The sequence below is a fragment of the Eucalyptus grandis genome, chromosome 6 (assembly GCF_016545825.1).
Source record: "Eucalyptus grandis isolate ANBG69807.140 chromosome 6, ASM1654582v1, whole genome shotgun sequence".
Lineage (NCBI taxonomy): Eukaryota > Viridiplantae > Streptophyta > Magnoliopsida > Myrtales > Myrtaceae > Eucalyptus > Eucalyptus grandis.
The window spans coordinates 33,342,185-33,362,003 of NC_052617.1; the positions used below are offsets into that span (position 1 = coordinate 33,342,185).

The 19,819-nt window shown below is 38.8% G+C and overlaps 1 protein-coding gene across 1 annotated transcript; it reads left to right on the plus strand.

Moving 5' to 3' along the window:
* The first annotated feature begins 14,937 nt into the window (after window positions 1-14,937).
* Window positions 14,938-17,583, plus strand: LOC104449243 (lecithin-cholesterol acyltransferase-like 1). The gene is made up of 2 exons (XM_010063333.3): window positions 14,938-15,494; window positions 16,519-17,583. The coding sequence occupies exons 1-2, from the start codon at window positions 14,953-14,955 to the stop codon at window positions 17,435-17,437; spliced, it is 1,461 nt and encodes a 486-aa protein (XP_010061635.2). The 5' UTR covers window positions 14,938-14,952; the 3' UTR covers window positions 17,438-17,583.
* Window positions 17,584-19,819: the final 2,236 nt, after the last annotated feature.

The following is a 19,819-nucleotide window of genomic DNA, read 5'->3' on the forward strand; positions in this document are numbered from 1 at the left end:
AAAAGATAGAGGTGGAATGGGGTTCAGAGATCTTCTCTCCTTTAATAAAGCAATGTTAGGGAAGCAGGCTTGGCGGTTGGGACAACAATCCTCTTCTCTCTGGAGTAGATTGTTTAAGGGTCTATATTATCCCCATACAGATTTTTGGCATGCAGCGAAGGGTCTTCGACCTTCATGGGGATGGTGAAGCTTGATTTTAGGAAGGGATTCAATAGCACCCCAAGTAATGTGGCAAGTAGGAAATGGATCTACGATTAAAATCCGGGAAGATAAATGGCTACAAAGAGGAATTATTGAGGGCCCAGTGAATGTAAATGAACCATCCTTGGTTTCAAATCTCATAGATAAAGAGCACACTTTGAGGAAAGCCTACCGATGAAGGACAACCTATTTGGAAACTACACACTCCATTTAAGGTTAAAAATTTTATGTGGTGCTTATGTCAAAACGCTCTACTGACGAAGGACAACCTATTTAGAAGGAAAATATTACCTAACCCCATATGTCCTCTTTGTAATCATGAAAGAGAGACAGTGGAACATCTCTTTTTATTGTGTCTGTGGACAAGACAGATATGGATCAATCCTGTGATAAACATTAAAATCTCAAGTCAGGGCTTGACAAGGATAGAATAATGGCTTTGCATACTCAAAGAGAAGGCGACTAATCCTCCAAACCTGCACTTGGTAGCTGTAATGTTATAGTCTATCTGGAAGGCTCGAAATCAGGCCATCTTTCGGGGTAGAGAACTAGAGCCATCGGCCATCATAGAATCTGTACAAGCGACATTAAAAAGCTATCAAAGATGGAATCCACAGACGAGTGATTCTAAAGATAGAACAGGTGGTGGATCTAAGAATAGAGCAGCCCAAAGAGGGAACAACGAGCACATTAGTGAGCTGCAATAGAGGAATAGAGAGTCGGGTGGGGAGCAACGAGCTATTAACAGACCACTGGGACTCAGAACAGATAATGAACAGGAGATAAGAGTAGATGAACCAAGCGTAGACCTGAGATTGGAGCTAAGTGGCGCACGGAGCATGGGTAATAGACAGCCTGGTGCAAAGGAGGACACCGGATTTTGTAGCAGAACAAGAACCAATGAAAGGCCTTCCTCATTGAGAACCTCAAATAAGCGTAACAATGGGGGAGCTAAGGGCAGAACCGGCGGATCTATAACCAGGAGGCCAACTGGTGTGCCGCGACCTTCAACTTGAGTGGGGGGAGCTAGCGCGGATGAAAGATCGAGGAACAGACCAGGAGAGATGCGCCTTCGACCAAGAGGTGAGCTGAGACAAGGGTTTAATATGTTGGAAACAAGAGGCTATGCCGGTCCATGGAGCAGAGATGGAAGAGAGGAGCTGCGATCTCGGCGCAACAAAAGGGAACCATCAAAACGGTGCTAGATGGAGGACCCACGAAAATGCCAGATCTGAAACCCACGAAATCGAACCACCTCAGCCATGGATTCCACCACACGAAGGAGCTTTGAAGATTAATATAGATGGGACGTACGAACCTGGTTTGTTGGGGAACTCCATAGCTTGTGTTTGCAGAGACTCGGGAGGGAGGTTGGTGGAAGGCGTGGCTAAAGAGATCAAAGCTTCTTCTCCCCTGATGGTTGAAACCCTAGCTTTTTGGGAAGCCATTGACTTTTTCTACCCTAAAAGACACGAAGCACTTATCTTTGAGTCAGATAATTTGCAACTTGTCCAAGCCATGAACAGTTCGGATCAGCTGAGTTGGGAAATCCAACCTATTATCGGTAAATACAAGGAAAAACTGTGGGCCTTCACAAATTTTCATATAGTCCATTGCTATAGAGAGGCCAATATTGTTGCAGATTGGGTTGCTAAAGCCCATAAGAAAAATTACTTACCTCTGAATTGGGTCTTGTCCCCTCCTCAAACTTTGTTGGACCTTTTATGTAATGATGCCCATTTACCGACGTCTCTCATCTATGCGTACCTAAGGAAATGTTTCTATTTCTGACCAAAAAAATTTGTATATCCCGCTTATTTTTTAACTACATTAACAATCTTCATTCGTGATTTTGCAATATCACTTTGAATAACCCCCGTCATATTCTGTGATGCCCTACTTTGCCGTTGCCTTTGCTTTATTAGACTCATGAAATCGTCAGCAAACCCAAGAATTGTACGTAACGATTCACAATATGGGTTACCTAAATTTGAGCATCGCCCGTTCTCTGGCCTTATTCTTGGGTCCTAGGAGAAGGATTGATGAGTACCAAAACTCAGGTACTCCCCCATCTGGCGAAGGTCCCTCTATCCTTTGGAAACTTAAGTGCTCTGGCCTTATTCTTGGGTCCTACGAGAAGAATTGCTTTGTACCAAAACTGAGGTTCTTCCCCATCTAGCAATGGTCCCCATCTGGCAATGGTCCCTCTATCCTCTAGAAACTTAAGTGCAAGCTGGAAAAAATCTCGAGTCTTAGCTGGAAACAAATTTTTTACTTTGCATAGACATTAAAAGCACCTGGGCATTTTTGTGCAGATTGCGGAGAAATTGCTGTGGTGCTGCCTTATGATTGGTAGTTCTACCAAACTTGGAACTAGGCCTTATCTTAGAGAGCATCTAATGTTCATAATATTTGTATTACCTCTATGATAGCCCATGGTCTTCAATGTAAAGCTAGAAGCCTTCCACTTATATATTAGTGAAAATCTCATAATTTTTAGATGTGCGATAAGGCACCTCTTTGTTTATTTGCCAAACAAACTATCAACACTCTAGACTTAAAATGACATGCTTAGGTTTTACCGACGATGTGCCAGTATTGCTAACGGGTGATATTTGCTTATTCATCTTCAGGTTTTTTCCATGTTTTAAGGCATGTTTCGATCGGAGTTAAATCCTGCCAAGACCGATATGCAATGCAGGATGTGATGATGATTTTGTGCAGCAAGTTCTTGAAACCTCTGGTTTGAGGAGGGTGCCCTACTATCTGGGACTTCCTATGATTTCTGGAAGATTATCTGCTCACGATTGTTGTAAACTCCTAACAAAATAAGGTTGTTGGCAGGTTGCAGAGTTTGGCATCCAAGAAATTATCTTATGTAGACAATTGCTATCTTCAGTTAATACATAGCATAATTATTAGGCTCCATTCGTTTCATTGAACACAATTTCTAGAAAGACATTTTCTGAATTTTGCGATGTTTGTTTTATGAAAAATAAAGCAATTGGGGAAAACATTTTCCATCAACAGAAAAAAGTCTTCTCAAGCTTCTTGCTCACCAATTTGGCAAGGCCCAAGGCTAGTGAACTCGAACTCGCCACTCACCAAATCAGCGAGCCTTTTTGAGGCCAACAAGTTTGAGGCTTGCCGAAAGCTAACAAGTCTTGAGCTCATTTTTGGTTGGTCGCCAACGGTCACCGTGGCCAATAAATGACCGAAGGAGGAGGAGGAGGAGGAGGAGGAGGAAAAGGAAAAATAAAAGGAAAAAACTTAAAAAGTAAAAGAAAAAATAGAAAGAAAATTAAAACTTTGATTTTTTAAAATAAAAATATATATTTAAAGGAGTGCAAAAAAGGAAATTAAATCGAATTTTCCATACCAAATAGCAGAAAAAAATTTATAGTCCATCTTGAAGTTTCAGCAAACACCAAATCCATCTGGTTTTCTTGGGGGTGCCGTGTGCAGACCTAAATGGAGGTCTTGATTCAAAGGGGTTGCATTCCTGGAAACAACCGTGCATCACGAGATAGTTTCTGGCTTCCTTCTTACTCAGTTTGGCTCTATTCGGATAGCGTGAATTCAGGGCTATTGACTTAAAAACCCTACATGCAATATAATATCGGTGATGGGCAACAGGACTTTCTTGTGGCGTCGTTCTCGGCACCCTTTAGGTGCCTCATATCTAGTGTTCTCTCTAAAAAAAAATATTTCGAGGAAGTTCTGGTATGCGTCGGCAAAGCTAGGTCGTCGATATTATGGGAGACGCAAACCGGATCCGGTCTACTGCAAGAACGCATGAGATGGTTGGTAGTCCAGCTACCATTTGCAGGAAAAAGCTTTTCCTAAACCTAGCAAGTCTGATTTTCTTAGCTGGAAGTCTCTTTCAGCAAGGTCATTTGCTCTTGTCCAATAGTCCCCACCATAGTTCGATGTCTGCATACTTTGCAACGTTGCTGACGAATCTAGGGACCACTTGCTAGTTGCTTCTTAGCTGCACTTTTGATAAACGTTATCAAAACTCGGCAACTGGATAAACCGACACGGGTCAGAAACACGATCATGACGCGCTAAAGTGAATCGCGGGTCCTTTTCGACTTCGCACGAGGGTTAACCTCACGAGCAACTGCCGCCGCAGCGGGCGGCGACCTTCGATTTGCTAATGGGATTTTGGAACTCAGATCGGCAAACGCAAAGCGGGTTGGAGGCGGAGGGCCGAGGCTGAAACGGTCCACGCGAGTTGTCGGATGCATCCAAGGCCAACGTGTTGCATCGAAGGTGCATGTCGTAATGCCGGTCCGAGCACGACACCAGGATAAGGCTATATCACGTGTTTAAAATTCGGACGGTCCAAGGATTTTTTTTTTTTAATATTTTTTCAATCCTGCAAAATTAGGAAAACAAAGATCAATGGAAATTTTTTTCCTCCAAAATCAAGATCAGGACGACATGAGAAATTTTTTTTATTCAATAATATCTTTTCTTCACCATTTTGGATTGGATAGTGCCGAACGAATGACAATTTGCGGGTCCCCACAACTTGGAAAAACAAAATTCAGATATTTTTTTTCTATTCAATTTGGTGCGATCTATGAAGATTTCGGAGAAGAATCAATTACATGTGTTCCCACTTCAAAATAATTAAGATTGATTTTCTCCCCATGTACAAAGGGAATTTTCATTTTGCCCTACAGTAAAGAAACTAAATATTTATTTTCCCATTCACTTAATTTCGCTTTTGGTCCTATCTCCCTCTCTACCATTTCGGGATTTCTTGGCGATGTCATTAGGATTTAGAATGGAAAACAATGTGTATATATATAATCTCAACATTCACTTATTCTAATCACATGATTCATAATGAAGAATTTGTGCCCAATGAAATCGATATTTTTGAATTTTCCTCGTATAGAATTGAATAATCCCGTCCCAATTTGAGATCAACAGAGTCTTTTCAAATCTGATCGAATTAATTCGACTTGCTTCATAATATGTACAAAAATTCTAATTGCAATTCCAAATCACCTTCTACTTTCAAATCCCAACATCAAGAGAAAATGAAAAACGAAAAAAATTGGAAAAAGATAAATCATCATTTGCATTTTCCAGACAAGAGAAACTAAAGAAGAAGAAAAAGAAGGAAAAATCAAAAGCCAGTAGCAGCAGCATATTTACTATCTGCAACGGCGTAGCTTCGGCTCCTCCGGACGCTTTCCTTCTCCTTCTCCTTCTCCCCTGCGACGTCGCACTCCCTCTCCTCCTCGATCCTCCCCATCCCGACGCTGCAGCTCTTCGGCAGCACCCTCCCCCGGCCCCGGCCGCGGCCGGCTCTTCCTGATCTCCCGCAGGACGGCCTCGAGCTCCTCCGAGCTGTACCCGAGCGTCCGGGCGGAGGCGGCGCGGACCAGCTCCCTGAAGTCGTCGTCCTCCCCGTCGCCGCCGCCGCCGCCGCCGAGGCGAGACGAGCCGACGCTGAAGCTCCGGGGAGGGGGCGTGCTGCCCGCCCTGGCAGGCCACTTGGCCGTGGCCGACGACGGAGGCGCAGCTGAGGATGCTGCGGACGTAGAGGTCGCGGGCCCGGGAGAGGGCCCGGAGCGGCGCCGCGAGGAGGTGGCGGAGCGGGGAGGTCTTCCGGCGGGCTGTGGACGCGGCGGACGCGGCGGGTCTCATGGTCGGGCGGTGGTGGCGGTGCGGAGTCTACGCTGGCGGGTTGTGGCTTGAGAGGGGGAGGGGGAGATGGAAGAGGTTGGTGAAGGCGTTTATAAAATGGCGACGAAGCGAGGAGAGAGAGAGACTTGTTTTTTGTACGGACTGTCGCTAGGCGAACTGTAGAAATTCGATGATTTTTCTTCTTTTGTGGGTGACCCTGACACGTGCTAGAACTCTTATCTCATCTGAGTGTAGTTTAGCATTTCCATAAATAATTTCTCGTGTTCGAGAGAGTTAACAAAAATGTTGATGCGATTTTGGGAAAAAAAATTAGGGTTCAGTGATTCTTGTTCAGCTCGATGACTGATCGGAATTGGGGTAGGTTCACAAGTAGAAAATTTTGGAACTAATTGACTCTGGTTCGGTTCTTAGGTTAAGGGGTTAAACTAGACAAGAACCGAGGCTAGAATTGGGTTTTGATAGGATCAAAGCTAATATTTATTTTATGAAATCTTTTCTTCTCAAACAAATAGAAGACACCTAATTCACTCTTGCTTTTAGTCTTCTACCAAAACAGAAAGAATCAGCCTATTCGGGTCCTAGGCTAGTTCTCGATTTCAAAGAGGACTTGTTTAATTCACTCTTGTTTTCTCGATTCCAACTTTAGAATTGCACATCGAGACTATGTTCACCTAAAAAAAACAACATATGCCTATTGAGCATTTAGAAAGCTAATTCAAGTGTAATTAATTTTTTGTTGATCTAGTGAATTGTCGAGACACATTCATAGGATGCACTCGATGCATGTTGTAACATCCTTGCTTTACATATGTCAATCAATTGTTTGTAATACAATGAATATCATTAATAATCAAGTCCGAAGAAAATACGTTAAGATTCAGACTGATTTTCTTTTTTCTTTACGTAAAATCTAACACGAGCCTTTCTATTTCACGTAATGTACTTAATTAACCTATTAACACAAGTGAAAGTAGCAATTTCTCATAATTATTGCATATAACAATGTCGATGTACATATAATTTCAAGCTTGGTCATACCAATCCCGCACTAGGAAATAGTGAGCTCGTGTAGACACCCTCAAAAGTGATTTGAAGTCAGTTCATATTTATGGATTAATTGATTATATATATATATATACTTTATATATTTATCATTCATAGATTATCATATGAAATTTTTCATGAAGGATGCATCGCCGATTAACACCTATGAGAAAAATTTGCACTCCTCATGTCTAACTAGACTTCATCTCACCATCGTGTCATTAAAATTCACATTCTTATCCATAAGACTCATGATTATAGATTTTATCGTGCAAGACAAGGATTGACATGAAGCGGTTGCTTTGTGTCATTTCAAGAAAATATGGTGGGTGGGACTATGGGGAAGAGGAAAGTGGTTTTGGACCTTTTTTTCCCCAAGAGCCCATTGGAAAGGAAAGGATTATAGCAAAAATCTAGGGGGGCGACTACACAAATTCCTGGCGTGGTGGTCCAGGTGGATATGCATGACAGAGGTAAAGGCAAAAGATTTAATAATATAAGAAGATTAGAAAATATTTCCTTTGCCTTCTTCAGTTTTTCAACACTTGGCTTGCTCAGATCCCCACCCTTATCTTTATAATTTTTTAAATTATTTCTGTAAGAATCAGGTAGGAATCATTGCAAATCGGCCCATCAATTTTGCTTTTTTAATTTTTTTTTAAATTTTTTTGCGTGTTCTAATTGGCCTAAGTTTCTATTATATTCAACTTACATACCTAACATTTTGCGGGAATGTTCAAGAGAAGGATCCAAAGATGTGGTTGGGGGGCCCATGGTGAAAGGGAAATAAAAGCTCGATAATGGAACCATGGGGTTGGCATTAATTGGACCTTGTCCATTCGATTCACCAGATCAAATTAACTCTAGTATATTCAAAATCACACTATTAATTCATTAATATATTCAAATTATACCGTAATTTATAAGATGATAAACTTAGCTTGTCATTAGTATCGGTATTTAGGGTGCATTTGTTTTCAGTGAAAATTTCATGATAAAAAAATATTTTATATTAAAATCATTTTCAAGGAAAATAATTAATTTTCATTCATTTAGTGATTTAGAGAAAATGTTTTCCGTAAAACAACGGGAGAGCTCACAGAAAAATCAAATCCGATTGCTGAAGAAAATTCTACCCTGGTGACTATAATAGGGTGACTGGGGACTTATTGCTTGCTTGAAAGTTTTTTCGTTTCTTCTAGAAGCAAATGGACTTGAAATTTATGCAAGCGTTGAACCACTTTATTTCTTTGGCCACTGCCGAAGTGGGTCTACCATTTGATTTTTAGCCTGAGCTCTACAATATGAATGCCGCAGCCGCGCAGCCATATGACTCGACCTCGGGCAACTTCACACTAAGAAATTGATAGGATTGACCAAACTTTTGGACTCGAAATTGAAGAGCGCAATTAAATTTTGCACTTAAATGAAAGTGGGTGAATAGCAGCACGTAGGGGAGATGAAATAGCTCATTGCATTTCGAGAGAACGTTTGATTAAGAAAAGTCTCCACAAGATGTCTTTCTCCACTTCTCAATAAATCCAATTAAAAATTAACTCCGATCCTATGAAGTCACAAAGAAAGATAAAGTAAAATTTGACGTGACATGTGGTCACGGGTTATTGTTTTTCCAAACCCGCAAAAAGCCCGGACCAACCCGACTGAGGCTCAAAAATTTTCTTCTCAAAAAAATTATGGATTTGGTCCGATTTGGAATAATGAACATCACATGATCTTTCGTCACCGAATTCAGCAGAATATCAAATTTTGTATATGTAGAATTTCAAGATGAAAATAAAATTTAAAACTATCAATCTGCTAATAAAAATGAAATGCGTCAGATCCATCATTTTCTTGATGATGTTACACGCCCAACGAAGAGCGAATTGTCGTATATTTATGCCAATCGAGTCAATTAATAACGTTGTGCTTTAAATGATCTTGAAATATTTAGGATGAATGAAGAGAAAACAATCAAAGCTCATAAAAGAGATCTCCCAAAGGACCAATCACTTCTCGACGTCTCTTTCAAGCTCAACCCAATGTCGTGGATGGCAAATCCTCCTCTAACCTGAAAAAAATTATCTGAAAAATCCTAAATCTATTACATTTTCGTCAACTTAACCTTAAATATTTTAATTTTATCAATTAATTTCTAAACATTTTGATAGTTTGCCAACTAAATTCATCCAGTCAATTTTTTCCCGAAATATGCTTATGTGTATTCCTAACCATCATATATGCTAGACTAATGTTGACATTGACATCGAATATCAAAAAAGCGATTTTTTTTTTGTTGGCATTTCAATGCAGAAGACCTTCTTGCCCCAAATAAATTGCTTGCCCAGCTCCAAAAGGCCCTAAGCTCAAATCCCAAATCAATTGATCACATTCAGGACTCATCAATCTCAGGCGACGCTTGACGATTTTTGCTTGACGCTCAGGAGGAATGGGGAGATTTTCGCGAGCAGTTCACAAGAGACCTCGACGTCAATGGCTAGGCGGAGCAAGAGGAAGACGAGCCCCGGTTGCGCAGTTCATCGAGCCAATATGCAGTATATACCAACTTCATCTTTGTCCTTGGAACCCAAAGCGACATTGTTGGGTAAGTTCTCATTCTCAGCAGCACCCAGTAATCTCGTCAGTCACGTGCCAGTTGTTTAGACGTGAGAGAATGAAATGCATCGGATCCTCCATTTTCTTGATGATGTTAACATCGACCACGCTCCGCACACGACGAAAGGTCTAATGGTTGTAAATGAAGGTCGACCAAAAAAAAAAAAAAAAAGGCCCATGAAGAGATCTCTCAGAGGCCCAATTCCGTCACTTCCCGACCTCTCGTTCAAGCCCAGCCCAACGCATTGATGGCGAACCCTCCACCACGCGTCACATTCGTCTCCTCCCATGATAACGACGACGAAAGCGGCCAAGGCCATGCGGAGGATCCACGCATGTCATGATTTTTTAATATATTTTTGAAAAAATATATTGTAGCCCTACTCCCTGGAAATATGATCGACTTTCAAGCACCTTATCATCATACGTGGCCGGAAGGACAAAATTATCCTAGTCCAACTAGATCAAGCAAATAATAAACGGGCTCCCTTAATTTGAAACCTAAGCATGTACCTTACACATCGTTAGTCAATTTGCACGTGTATAAACGTTGCAAAATAGGACTCGTGCATATTTTTATAAGACGCGACATATTTTCTAAATACAAATGCACGTGCCACACGGAATCATGTTTGTGTAAAAAATGATGAAGGAATTTCATTGATTATGTCTCTAAAAGAATCAAAATTACAAGAAAAATTGTCCAAAAAAATAGAATTATTATATTTTTATCAATTCACTCCTAAAATTTTTAATTATGTCAATTGAATCCATCTCATCAATTTTGACTAGAAATCGCCAATGTTGATGTTAGGCATCCTACATGGGATGGTTGGCATTGACATTGATAATTTTTAATAATATCTTATTTTATTTTTTTCAATTTTTTTTCCCTTTCTTTAGCTTTTGTTTCCCCTTCAACCATCGCCAAGCTTCATCGTTGGCTAGCAGAGATCGCCACCCTCAAGTGAGGGCCGCCCTTCACATAGGCATCGAAACCCTCCCTCGCTAGCCTATGCCAAGCAAGGGCATCATGGCCCTCGCTTGGATCTAGCGAGGACGTGAAAGCCCTCACCCGTGACAAGCAAGGGCAATGACACTCTCACTCATGGCTATAGTATGTATGTTAACGATTTCCAGTTAAAATTGATCGTGTTAACTCAATTGGTAAAACATGAAAAGATCTATCACCCTATTAATAAAATTGAAAAATTAAAAATTAAATTGACAAAAGTGCAATAAGTTGAATACTTTTTGAACAATTTTCTCTAGGAAAGGTCGAGTTACTACACACAATATTTAGTTATAGATAGAAAAATACAATTCCGAAATATGTATGATTATTTAATGCAATCCCGTATTAGGATTTTTATAATTTCTATTTTAGATATCGAGAATCATATAATCAAAGGCTTGAAAATGAAAATAAGAAAATAAGATTTTAAACACTAACACTAGTCTCTGTCTCTCTTTTCTTTTTTTTCCATTTTTTTCTTTTTTGTATCTATCTTTAAAGACTCAACAAAGAACTTGACCGAGCCTGTCTTTATTATTATTATTATTATTATTATTATTATTATTATTATTATTATTATTATTATTATTATTATTATTATTATTATTATTATTATTATTATTATTATTATTATTATTATTATTATTATTATTATTATTATTTATTATTATTATTATTATTATTATTATTATTATTATTATTATTATTATTATTATTATTATTATTATTATTATTATTATTATTATTATTATTATTATTATTATTATTATTATTATTATTATTATTATTATTATTATATGTCTTTAGGAGTTATCTTAAGAGCAATGAAGAACTTGATCAAGCCTGTCAAAAACCTGAGTTAAGAATCAAATGTTTAAAGAAGGACTCCTGTCATGATCCTTCTTATGGTGATCAATACAAGAAAAAGAAACTTCAAAAGATTCTCCTTAAGGCATACAAGGATAAGGCATAAATGGTGATTCCTGTGGAAAAAATGCACTAGAAAGGGTTCTTTTGGAAAGCGTAGAAAATCTAACAGGTGTTATATCTGCAACAAGAAATGACGTTTTGCAAAGAATTGTCCAAAAGCCAAGGGAATCATTTGATTTAGAAAATAAAAACACAAACTAAAGTGTCACTCCATAGCGATGATGTGGAATCACTCTTCTCCCTTGAAGATGAACCAATCAAATACACTATGTGTGCTATCCAGATGAGGTCACAAACTAGTGATACTAAAAGTTTGTTTGAAGAACTTGAAGAAGAAGTTTTCTTCTTCTTTGAACCTCCTACAATCCAAGATCTTTGTGCATACCCTCATTCTATTCTCTCGTGTTTTCCTATTAAAATATATCTATTTAAATATGATAAGATTATTTTTGTTATTGCCCTCATTGACATTGGAGCCAATGCTTCTATCCTTGATACAAAGATACTTCCAGAAAAATATTGGACTTCATTTACCCGGTATTTTAACTCTGCTTCTAGATATACATTTGCTACAATAATTCGAAGCAAACCCATCACCATACAGTTCTTTCCCTAATGTTCAATCACTATAAAATCCTTGGTTCTAGTTCACCAAATAAAAATATCATTGTTGGTAGAGATATTCTTACACAAATTCTTAAACTTAAAATTGTACCTAATGGACCATAGTTCAATGGACAGTTCAAGAAATTTGTATACATCTAAAGATTTTTCACTATTGAGATGAGTATTTTAGATCCAATCTTGCAAACCCTTTTTAAAGCATGTGCAACTCTTACTGTCCAAAAATGTTCTAACCCTTTATGGAAAAATCCTAACTTTTTCATCCATCTTCCTTTCAAGAAAATGCTAATCCCACCAAAGCTAGTCATTCTAGAATGAATCTAGAACATTTTCTTTTAGCACAAAAGAAATGTTCAGATTTACTTCATCAAGGATTAATTGACCATCATATTCTTGAAGAGCTTGCGAAGCATTCTATGTTAACAAGTGTGCTAAGCAAAACAAAGAATTATTTACCATCCTCTCAACCAATTCCTGCAGGATGATAAATTTCCTCTACCACTTTGGAACTCATTATCTTCTAGTCTCATCCAAGCCAAAGTGTATTTCAAGTTTGACCTTAAAGTTGGATCTTGGTAGTTGGGAAATTATTCTAAAGACAAGGAAAAAACTGGATTTTGTATCCCAGATCAACATTTTTAATGGACGGTGGTCTCTTTTGGTCCTAAGATAGCTCCTCTGCTATTGCATAAGTCTATGTGCAAAAATTTTCGGCCCATCCTGGCAAATGCCCAAATTTATATTGATGATATCCTCCTTTATAGTCTAGATGAGGATTCTCATTATAAATTATTAACCCAATTTGTCAAGCTAGTACGAAATCACGAAATCATGTTATCCTAGAAGAAGATGATCATTGCCCACAAAAAAATTGAATTTCTTGGGATGCATCTTAAAGATAGAACCTATCATCTTGGTTCTCATATCACTAAGGAATTGCAGAAGTTTCTTGACAAAAATCTCTCTTACAAACAGGTCCAACAATTCCTTGAGATATCTCAAGGATTCTGTCCCAAAAATCACAAAGTTTATAAGTCCATTGCAATAAATGCTCAAGAAAGATGCTCCTCCATGGGAACCACAGCAAACCACGTCTACATGCAAAATTAAAGAAACTCTACGACATCTTCTTCTATTGCAAATCCCTTCCATGGGAAAAAAAAAAAAATTGCAGATAAATACTAGTGATGAAGACTGGGCTGTTGTTCTTTTTAAAGAAATTAATTGAAAGCAATGAGTTTATAGACACAAGAGTAGAAGATTCACACAAGCAAAAATGCATTACTCCTCTACGTTCAAAGAAATCTTAGAGGTAAAATATGGCATCAAGAAAATTGAATTCCATCTTATAGGACATCATTTCCTTGTGGAGATGCACATGTCCTTATTTTCTCATATATTGAAGTTTAAGTAGAAGCAAATCCCACATCCTTAGCATCTTAAATAGGCAATATGGTTCTCAAAATATTCCTTTGAAACCATATATATTTCAGGAAAAATGAATATGCTTGCTGACTTTTTATCTCAACCAAAAGAATTTATAGCTACCACATCTATGAATATGTATGCGGTGAGGAATTCAAGAGGTGGTTTTAAGGCCCGAGAAATAAAGCCCAAATGGTCTTCATAATCATACCCACCAAAAATCCCTATGCTCATCCAAAACAGTGTTCTCTTTGAAAATCTTGGAAGACTTATGTAGTAATATCATTTGTGTATTTTCAACTATTATGGTGGTCTTCTCCAGAGGAATTACATCCAAAATATCCATTTATTCATCTTCTTAATTTTTTCCCAAAAGAGGGATTTCAAAAAAAAAAAAAAAAAAACTCAAATAGTTTTATCGGTATATGTTTGATCTCTATGCCATTACCATCGAGTTTCCAACAACAAAGTGGGGGCCAACTAGCCCTCACCAAGGCACTAACGACCCCGTTGGTCATAGCCGATGCCCCATCGATGATGGAGCCGGGGCCACAAGCAGTGGAGGGTTGCCAGTCCTCCTGCCTCTTTTTTTTTTTTTTTTTTTTTTTAAGTTTTAGCCTTTTTTTAGTTTTTCATAGAAAAATAGAAAAAAGGAAAAATAAAAGAAAATGTGAGAAAATAAAGGACGGAAATGCCATTGACCTAGTCAGGTCCTTCTTCGAGACTAACATGGCTATTTCAAGTTATTATTTAAGAATAAGGTCCACTTTATATCCTTATTTAAAAAAAAAATGAGGGTACTTATAGCCCTTATTTGAGAAATTAAGGGCATTTCGGGTTTTTATTTGAAATTTTCTCTCTAAATAAAAAATAAACTTGGACTCATGGACCCATGAAAGAAAAAAAGAAAAATTTGATGTGGCATGTAGTCGTGGGTTATCGTTTTTCCACACTCACAAAAAGCCTCAACCAACCCGACTCAGGCTTGAAAATTTTCTTCTTCAAAATTCACGGGTTTGGTCCAATTTGGAATAATGAAGATCACGTGATCTTTCATCACCAAAGACAACAAGCTATAGAATTCCGTATGTATAAAATTTCAAGATGAAAATGAAATTTAAAACTATCAAACTGTCGATAAAAATGAAATGCGTTGGATCTCTCGTTTTGTTGATGATTTTAGTATTGACCGCGCTACGCGCACGACAAAGGACGAATCGTTTTAGATGAATGTCAATCTTCTCATTTTTTTTCGGTCGGTAGATGAATGTCAATCTAGTTAGCTGATAACGCAGTGTTTTAACGGACCTTGAGATGTTTAAGATGAACGAGGAGAAGACAACCAGAAAAGGCCCAAGAAGAGATCTCTCAAAGGCCCAAAAGTCCATCGCTTCCAGACCTCTCTCTTCAAGCGCAAACCCAACGCATTGATGGCGAATCCTCCACCACGCATCCCATTCGTCTCCTCCCATGATCAGGATCCCACCATCACTGGCCAGTCTCTCTCTCTCCGCATAACGACGACGAAGAAAGGGCCCAAGGCCAGAGCAAAAGCGCTGACCCAGCAGATGAAGAACGACCGCGGCTCGCTCCTCCTCGCCGGAGTAGCGACCGGAATCATCTGGGCGGCCGCGATGCTGTGCGCGTGCCACGCGAGGGCCGACCTCCACCCCCTGGTCATCGTCCCCGGGAGCGGCGGCAACCAGCTGGAGGCCCGGCTGACCAGGGAGTACAAGTCCTCCAGCTTGCTCTGCAGCCGGCTGTTCCCGCCGGTCCGGGACCGGGACGGCTGGTTCCGGCTGTGGTTCGAGCCCAGCGTGCTGCTCGCCCCGTTCACCCAGTGCTTCGCGGACCGGATGTCGCTGTACTACGACCCCGGATCGGACGACTACTGCAACGCCCCCGGGGTCGAGACCCGGGTGAATCGGTTCGGGTCCACAGAGTCGCTGCTGCACCTCGACCCCTATCTCAAGTAAGATCGCTCGCCGCCCACCGCCGGCCGTTTCATCGGCTGACATATCATGAATCAATATGCTATTGACTTTGTAGGTTGGGACTTTGAATGTGCATATGTTTTTTTTTTTTTTTTCTCAATTTATTTCTTGCGTCGATAGCTTCTCATTGTTCGTGAAATTATGCGTGACGAGCATTTTGACTAGGTCAAAAGAATATTTCAAGATTTTGAAAAAGGAAAATGATTTATGTGGGTGCCATCATCCGTTTAATGATTATTGTGCATTCTTTTCCGTGGGGATTGTGCAAACTATAGTCCGATTGTTGTCGGAGTAATCGCCTTTCTCCGCCGGCATTTAGTCCGAAGGTCCAAATTCTTTTTATTATTTAGATCCGGTCTTCCAAACGAAGGATGAATTTCGAAAATAGTCTTTTGATAACTTTTTCTTAAAAAAGAATGCACCAAAAGTCCCTACACACATGTAAATTGTCCAATCGGATTCCTCGACTTTTTTATTTTGTGCAATAATTAGATTGCTAAGCTATATATTTTTTTAGCTAGTTTTTCCGTTCAAAAAGAAAATGAAAATGCCACGTCGGTTCGCACTTTTAGCTTATATCTTTTGTGTCTCTCTTATTTGTATTTTTTCTAATTGCAAAGTGTTGACCGCTTGGTAAGGTGTGAACTCTGTAGGGTGGATAATGATATTTGTCAAATAGGGGATGAAAAAGATATTATTGAAGTTGCAGATGTTGTGAGCAAATTTTAAGGGATTGGTGGGGCATGAGATATCGTCCATTGATAAAATGGGAGGTCTTGAGCTCAATTTGTACAAAACCACAATGTCTTTAGACCAAAAGGTTTGTGACGAGATGCGATATGAATATGTTAAATCCAGTGTGAATATTCTGTTTGATTAGACCATGAGATGTAAGCCGACCCATGATATTATCTGATTTCTATAATGGTGATTTTGAGTATGTAGAGTTTCGATGCATGCATCTGATGTGTTCTGTTAAACAACTTATTGAGTATGTTGCAGGCAAGTCACAGCATACATGGCAACTCTAGTTAAATCCCTCCAAAAGGTTGGGTATGTCGACGGCAAAACCCTATTCGGAGCTCCTTACGACTTCCGGTACGGCTTAGCCGCCGACGGCCACCCGTCTCGCGTCGGCTCCAAGTTCTTACAAGACCTCAAGGACTTAATCGAGAAGGCTACCACATCCAATAAAGGCAAGCCGGTAATCCTTCTCTCACATAGCCTCGGAGGCCTCTTCGCCCTCCAACTTCTCAACCGAAACTCTAAACCGTGGCTTCAAAGGCACATCAAGCACTTCATTGCCCTCTCCGCCCCTTGGGGCGGCGCCGTCGACGAAGTGCTCACCCTCGCCTCCGGCAACACCCTCGGAGTTCCGTTGGTCGATCCATTGATAGTGCGCGGAGAGCAAAGGAGCTCCGAGAGCAATCTATGGCTCCTTCCATCCCCGAAAGTCTTCGACAATGAAAAGCCACTCGTGATCTCTCCATTTGCAAACTATACGGCTCACGACATTGCGCAGTTTCTAAACGATATCGGGTTTCCGGAAGGAATCCGACCATATGAGTCGAGGATCTTGCCTCTCGTAGAGGGATTGGCGGTCCCAGAGGTGCCGGTGACGTGCGTGTTCGGCTCGGACATGGAGACGCCGGAGAAGTTGATTTATCGGAGCAAGGCTAAGGGCTTTGACGAGCAACCGGAGGTGGTGTACGGCGATGGGGACGGCACGGTGAACATGGCGAGCTTGTTAGCGCTCGAGTCTTTGTGGAAGGAGAATCGGAAGCAGCCGTTCAAGGTGGTGACGATCCGCGGAGTTTCGCATACGTCGATATTGAAAGAAGAGATCGCGCTTCAGGAAATCGTTCAAGAGATCGTGAATATACATGCGGATCATGTCGGAAGCTCGTATGTGCAGAGATGAGAGTTGGGTGTAGAAAGCTTGTGTATAACTCAATTTGGCATGCCTATTAAGAAGACGTTAGTTGAAATTATTAGGCTCATTTGAAACTCTGTAGAATGAGTAAGTCCAATACACAGAAATTTCCATTATAAATAGCGTTAATATCACGAAAATTTTTAAATTCATAAATTTATGATAAATTTAACTCAAAATTAATTTTTTTTTATAACAAAAATCCCAAACTGATATATTTGTAATAGATTTATCTTTTGTTAGTTTTCACTGAATTTTAATGGCAAATTATTAAGTTAGATGACACATGACAGTTGAACAATATATTAAGTTGAGGTTTTATTATTTGTTTTTCACAAGTGTATCAATTTGGGATTTTTCGTAAAATTAATCGAAAAAAATTTGTCATGGACATACCAATTTAAGGTTTTTAATTTGTCATAAGTATATAATTTGAGGTAAGTTTATCATAGAAATACCAGTTTATAGTTTTTTGTAGTGAAAAAATTAGTTTGGCATAAAATTGTTGCAAGTGTACAAAATTTGAAACTTTTGTGGTATTAACCCTAATAAATACTAGTATTAATAAATCTTTGAAGGAGATTCGCAGGATGAAGGATGAGGGTTCTAAATCCCTAAATAGAACCAATCTCGTTATAATGTTAGAGATATGCTGAAATTGTTATGCAAATAAGTCGTTACTCTGTTGGTTTAGGTTTATATGAATAGATAGATCGTCATAATGCTTAAATTAACCCTTTGAAACAAAATACAAAAATGTGATTTTATTCCGCTAAGACAAGCCTAAGAGATGTGATTATTTTATTTAGACCGTTATTCTGCTTGTTTAAATATTTACATTATAAAATCTATTGCATGCCATGAATTATTAATATATTTTTCAAAAAATATATTGTGGCCGTGCTCCCTAGAAATATTATCAACTTTCAAGCACCTCATAATATGAGGCCAGAAGGACAAAAATATCCTAGTCTAACTAGATCGAGCAATAATAACGTGGCTCCCTCAATTTCAAACCTAAGCATGTATCGTCAAATTACGCATCATTTGTCAATTTGCACGTGTATAAACGTTGCAAATTAGGACTCCTGCATATTTTCATAAGACGCGGCATATTTTCAAAATACAAATAGACGTGCCACATGAAGTCATGATGATAAAGGAATTTCATTGATTACGTCTCTAAAACAATCAAAATTACAAGGAAAATTGTCCGAAAAAGTCATAGATTTATTGTACTTTTATCAATTCAGTCCTAAACTTTTTAATTATACTAATTGAACTTAGTCAATTTTGATCAGAAATCGCCAATGTCGATGTTAGGCGTCCTACATGAGATAGTTGGCATTGACATGAACAATTTTTTTTTCCTTTTTTCATTTCTTTTTTTTCCCTTTTTACTTTTCTTTTTCTTTTTCCTTTCTTCCCTTCCTTCATCAATGGCTACCAAAGGTTGTTGGAATATAATCCAGAGGAAGCAAACTATTTATTGTAATTAGAATATCAATGAAATGGAGGTGAGGTACGGATATCCGAATCTCCTTAAGGCGATTAATTCATGTTAATGGTGCATTCACGAATTATGCCTCCTAAGATATAACACCTCGAACCTGTTTGGATTAGCACTATGCAAACAAAACTCAGTCGAACCGTTCAATTGAACCAACACACCGAAAAAAAAAATCAGAAGAGTATAGTAGTATTTCAAATTTCTTTTGGAATCGAGTCGAAAAACCCTAATGAAGCTCTATGCTTCTATCTATTTATAGAGCTTCAAAGTTCATGTATAAAATAGATATATTAATTAAATAAACGCATGTATCTAAGAAATTCATGAATCAAGAGATGCGTGAATTCAAGAGATTCGTGAACTCAATAAATATATGAATTAAAAGATACGTGAATCTAAGAAATTCATGAATTCAATAGATACGTGAACAGAAAAATCTAGAAAATTCATAAATTTAATTGATACATGAACAGAAAAAGACGTATCTTAATTTGTCGACTTTCATTGATCCATTAACCATAATTATAACACAGGTTGCCACCCTCAAACAAGGGCCGCCCCTCCTGCAAGCATCAAAACCCTCCCTTGCTTGCCTATGCCAAGCGAGATCATTGCCACCCTCAAATCTAGCCATAAGTGAGGGCAGCCACATTCTCACTTATGACTATAAAATCTACGTTAATTAATAATGTTAATACGATTGGTAAAACATGAAAAGATTTATGACTTTATTAATAAAATTGAAATGTTAAGAACTAAATTAATAAAAGTGCAATAAGTTTAGTACTTTATGAATAATTCATCCTAAGAAAGGCCGAGGTGTTCCACATAATATTAAGTTATAGATTAAAAAATATAAT

Bases quoted from the DNA above. Each gene is read 5' to 3' on its own strand.
- LOC104449243 (XM_010063333.3), top strand. From the start codon at position 14,953: ATGGCGAATCCTCCACCACGCATCCCATTCGTCTCCTCCCATGATCAG. The intron at 15,495-16,518 runs GTAAGATCGCTC...AGTATGTTGCAG, and splicing joins CACCTCGACCCCTATCTCAA to GCAAGTCACAGCATACATGG.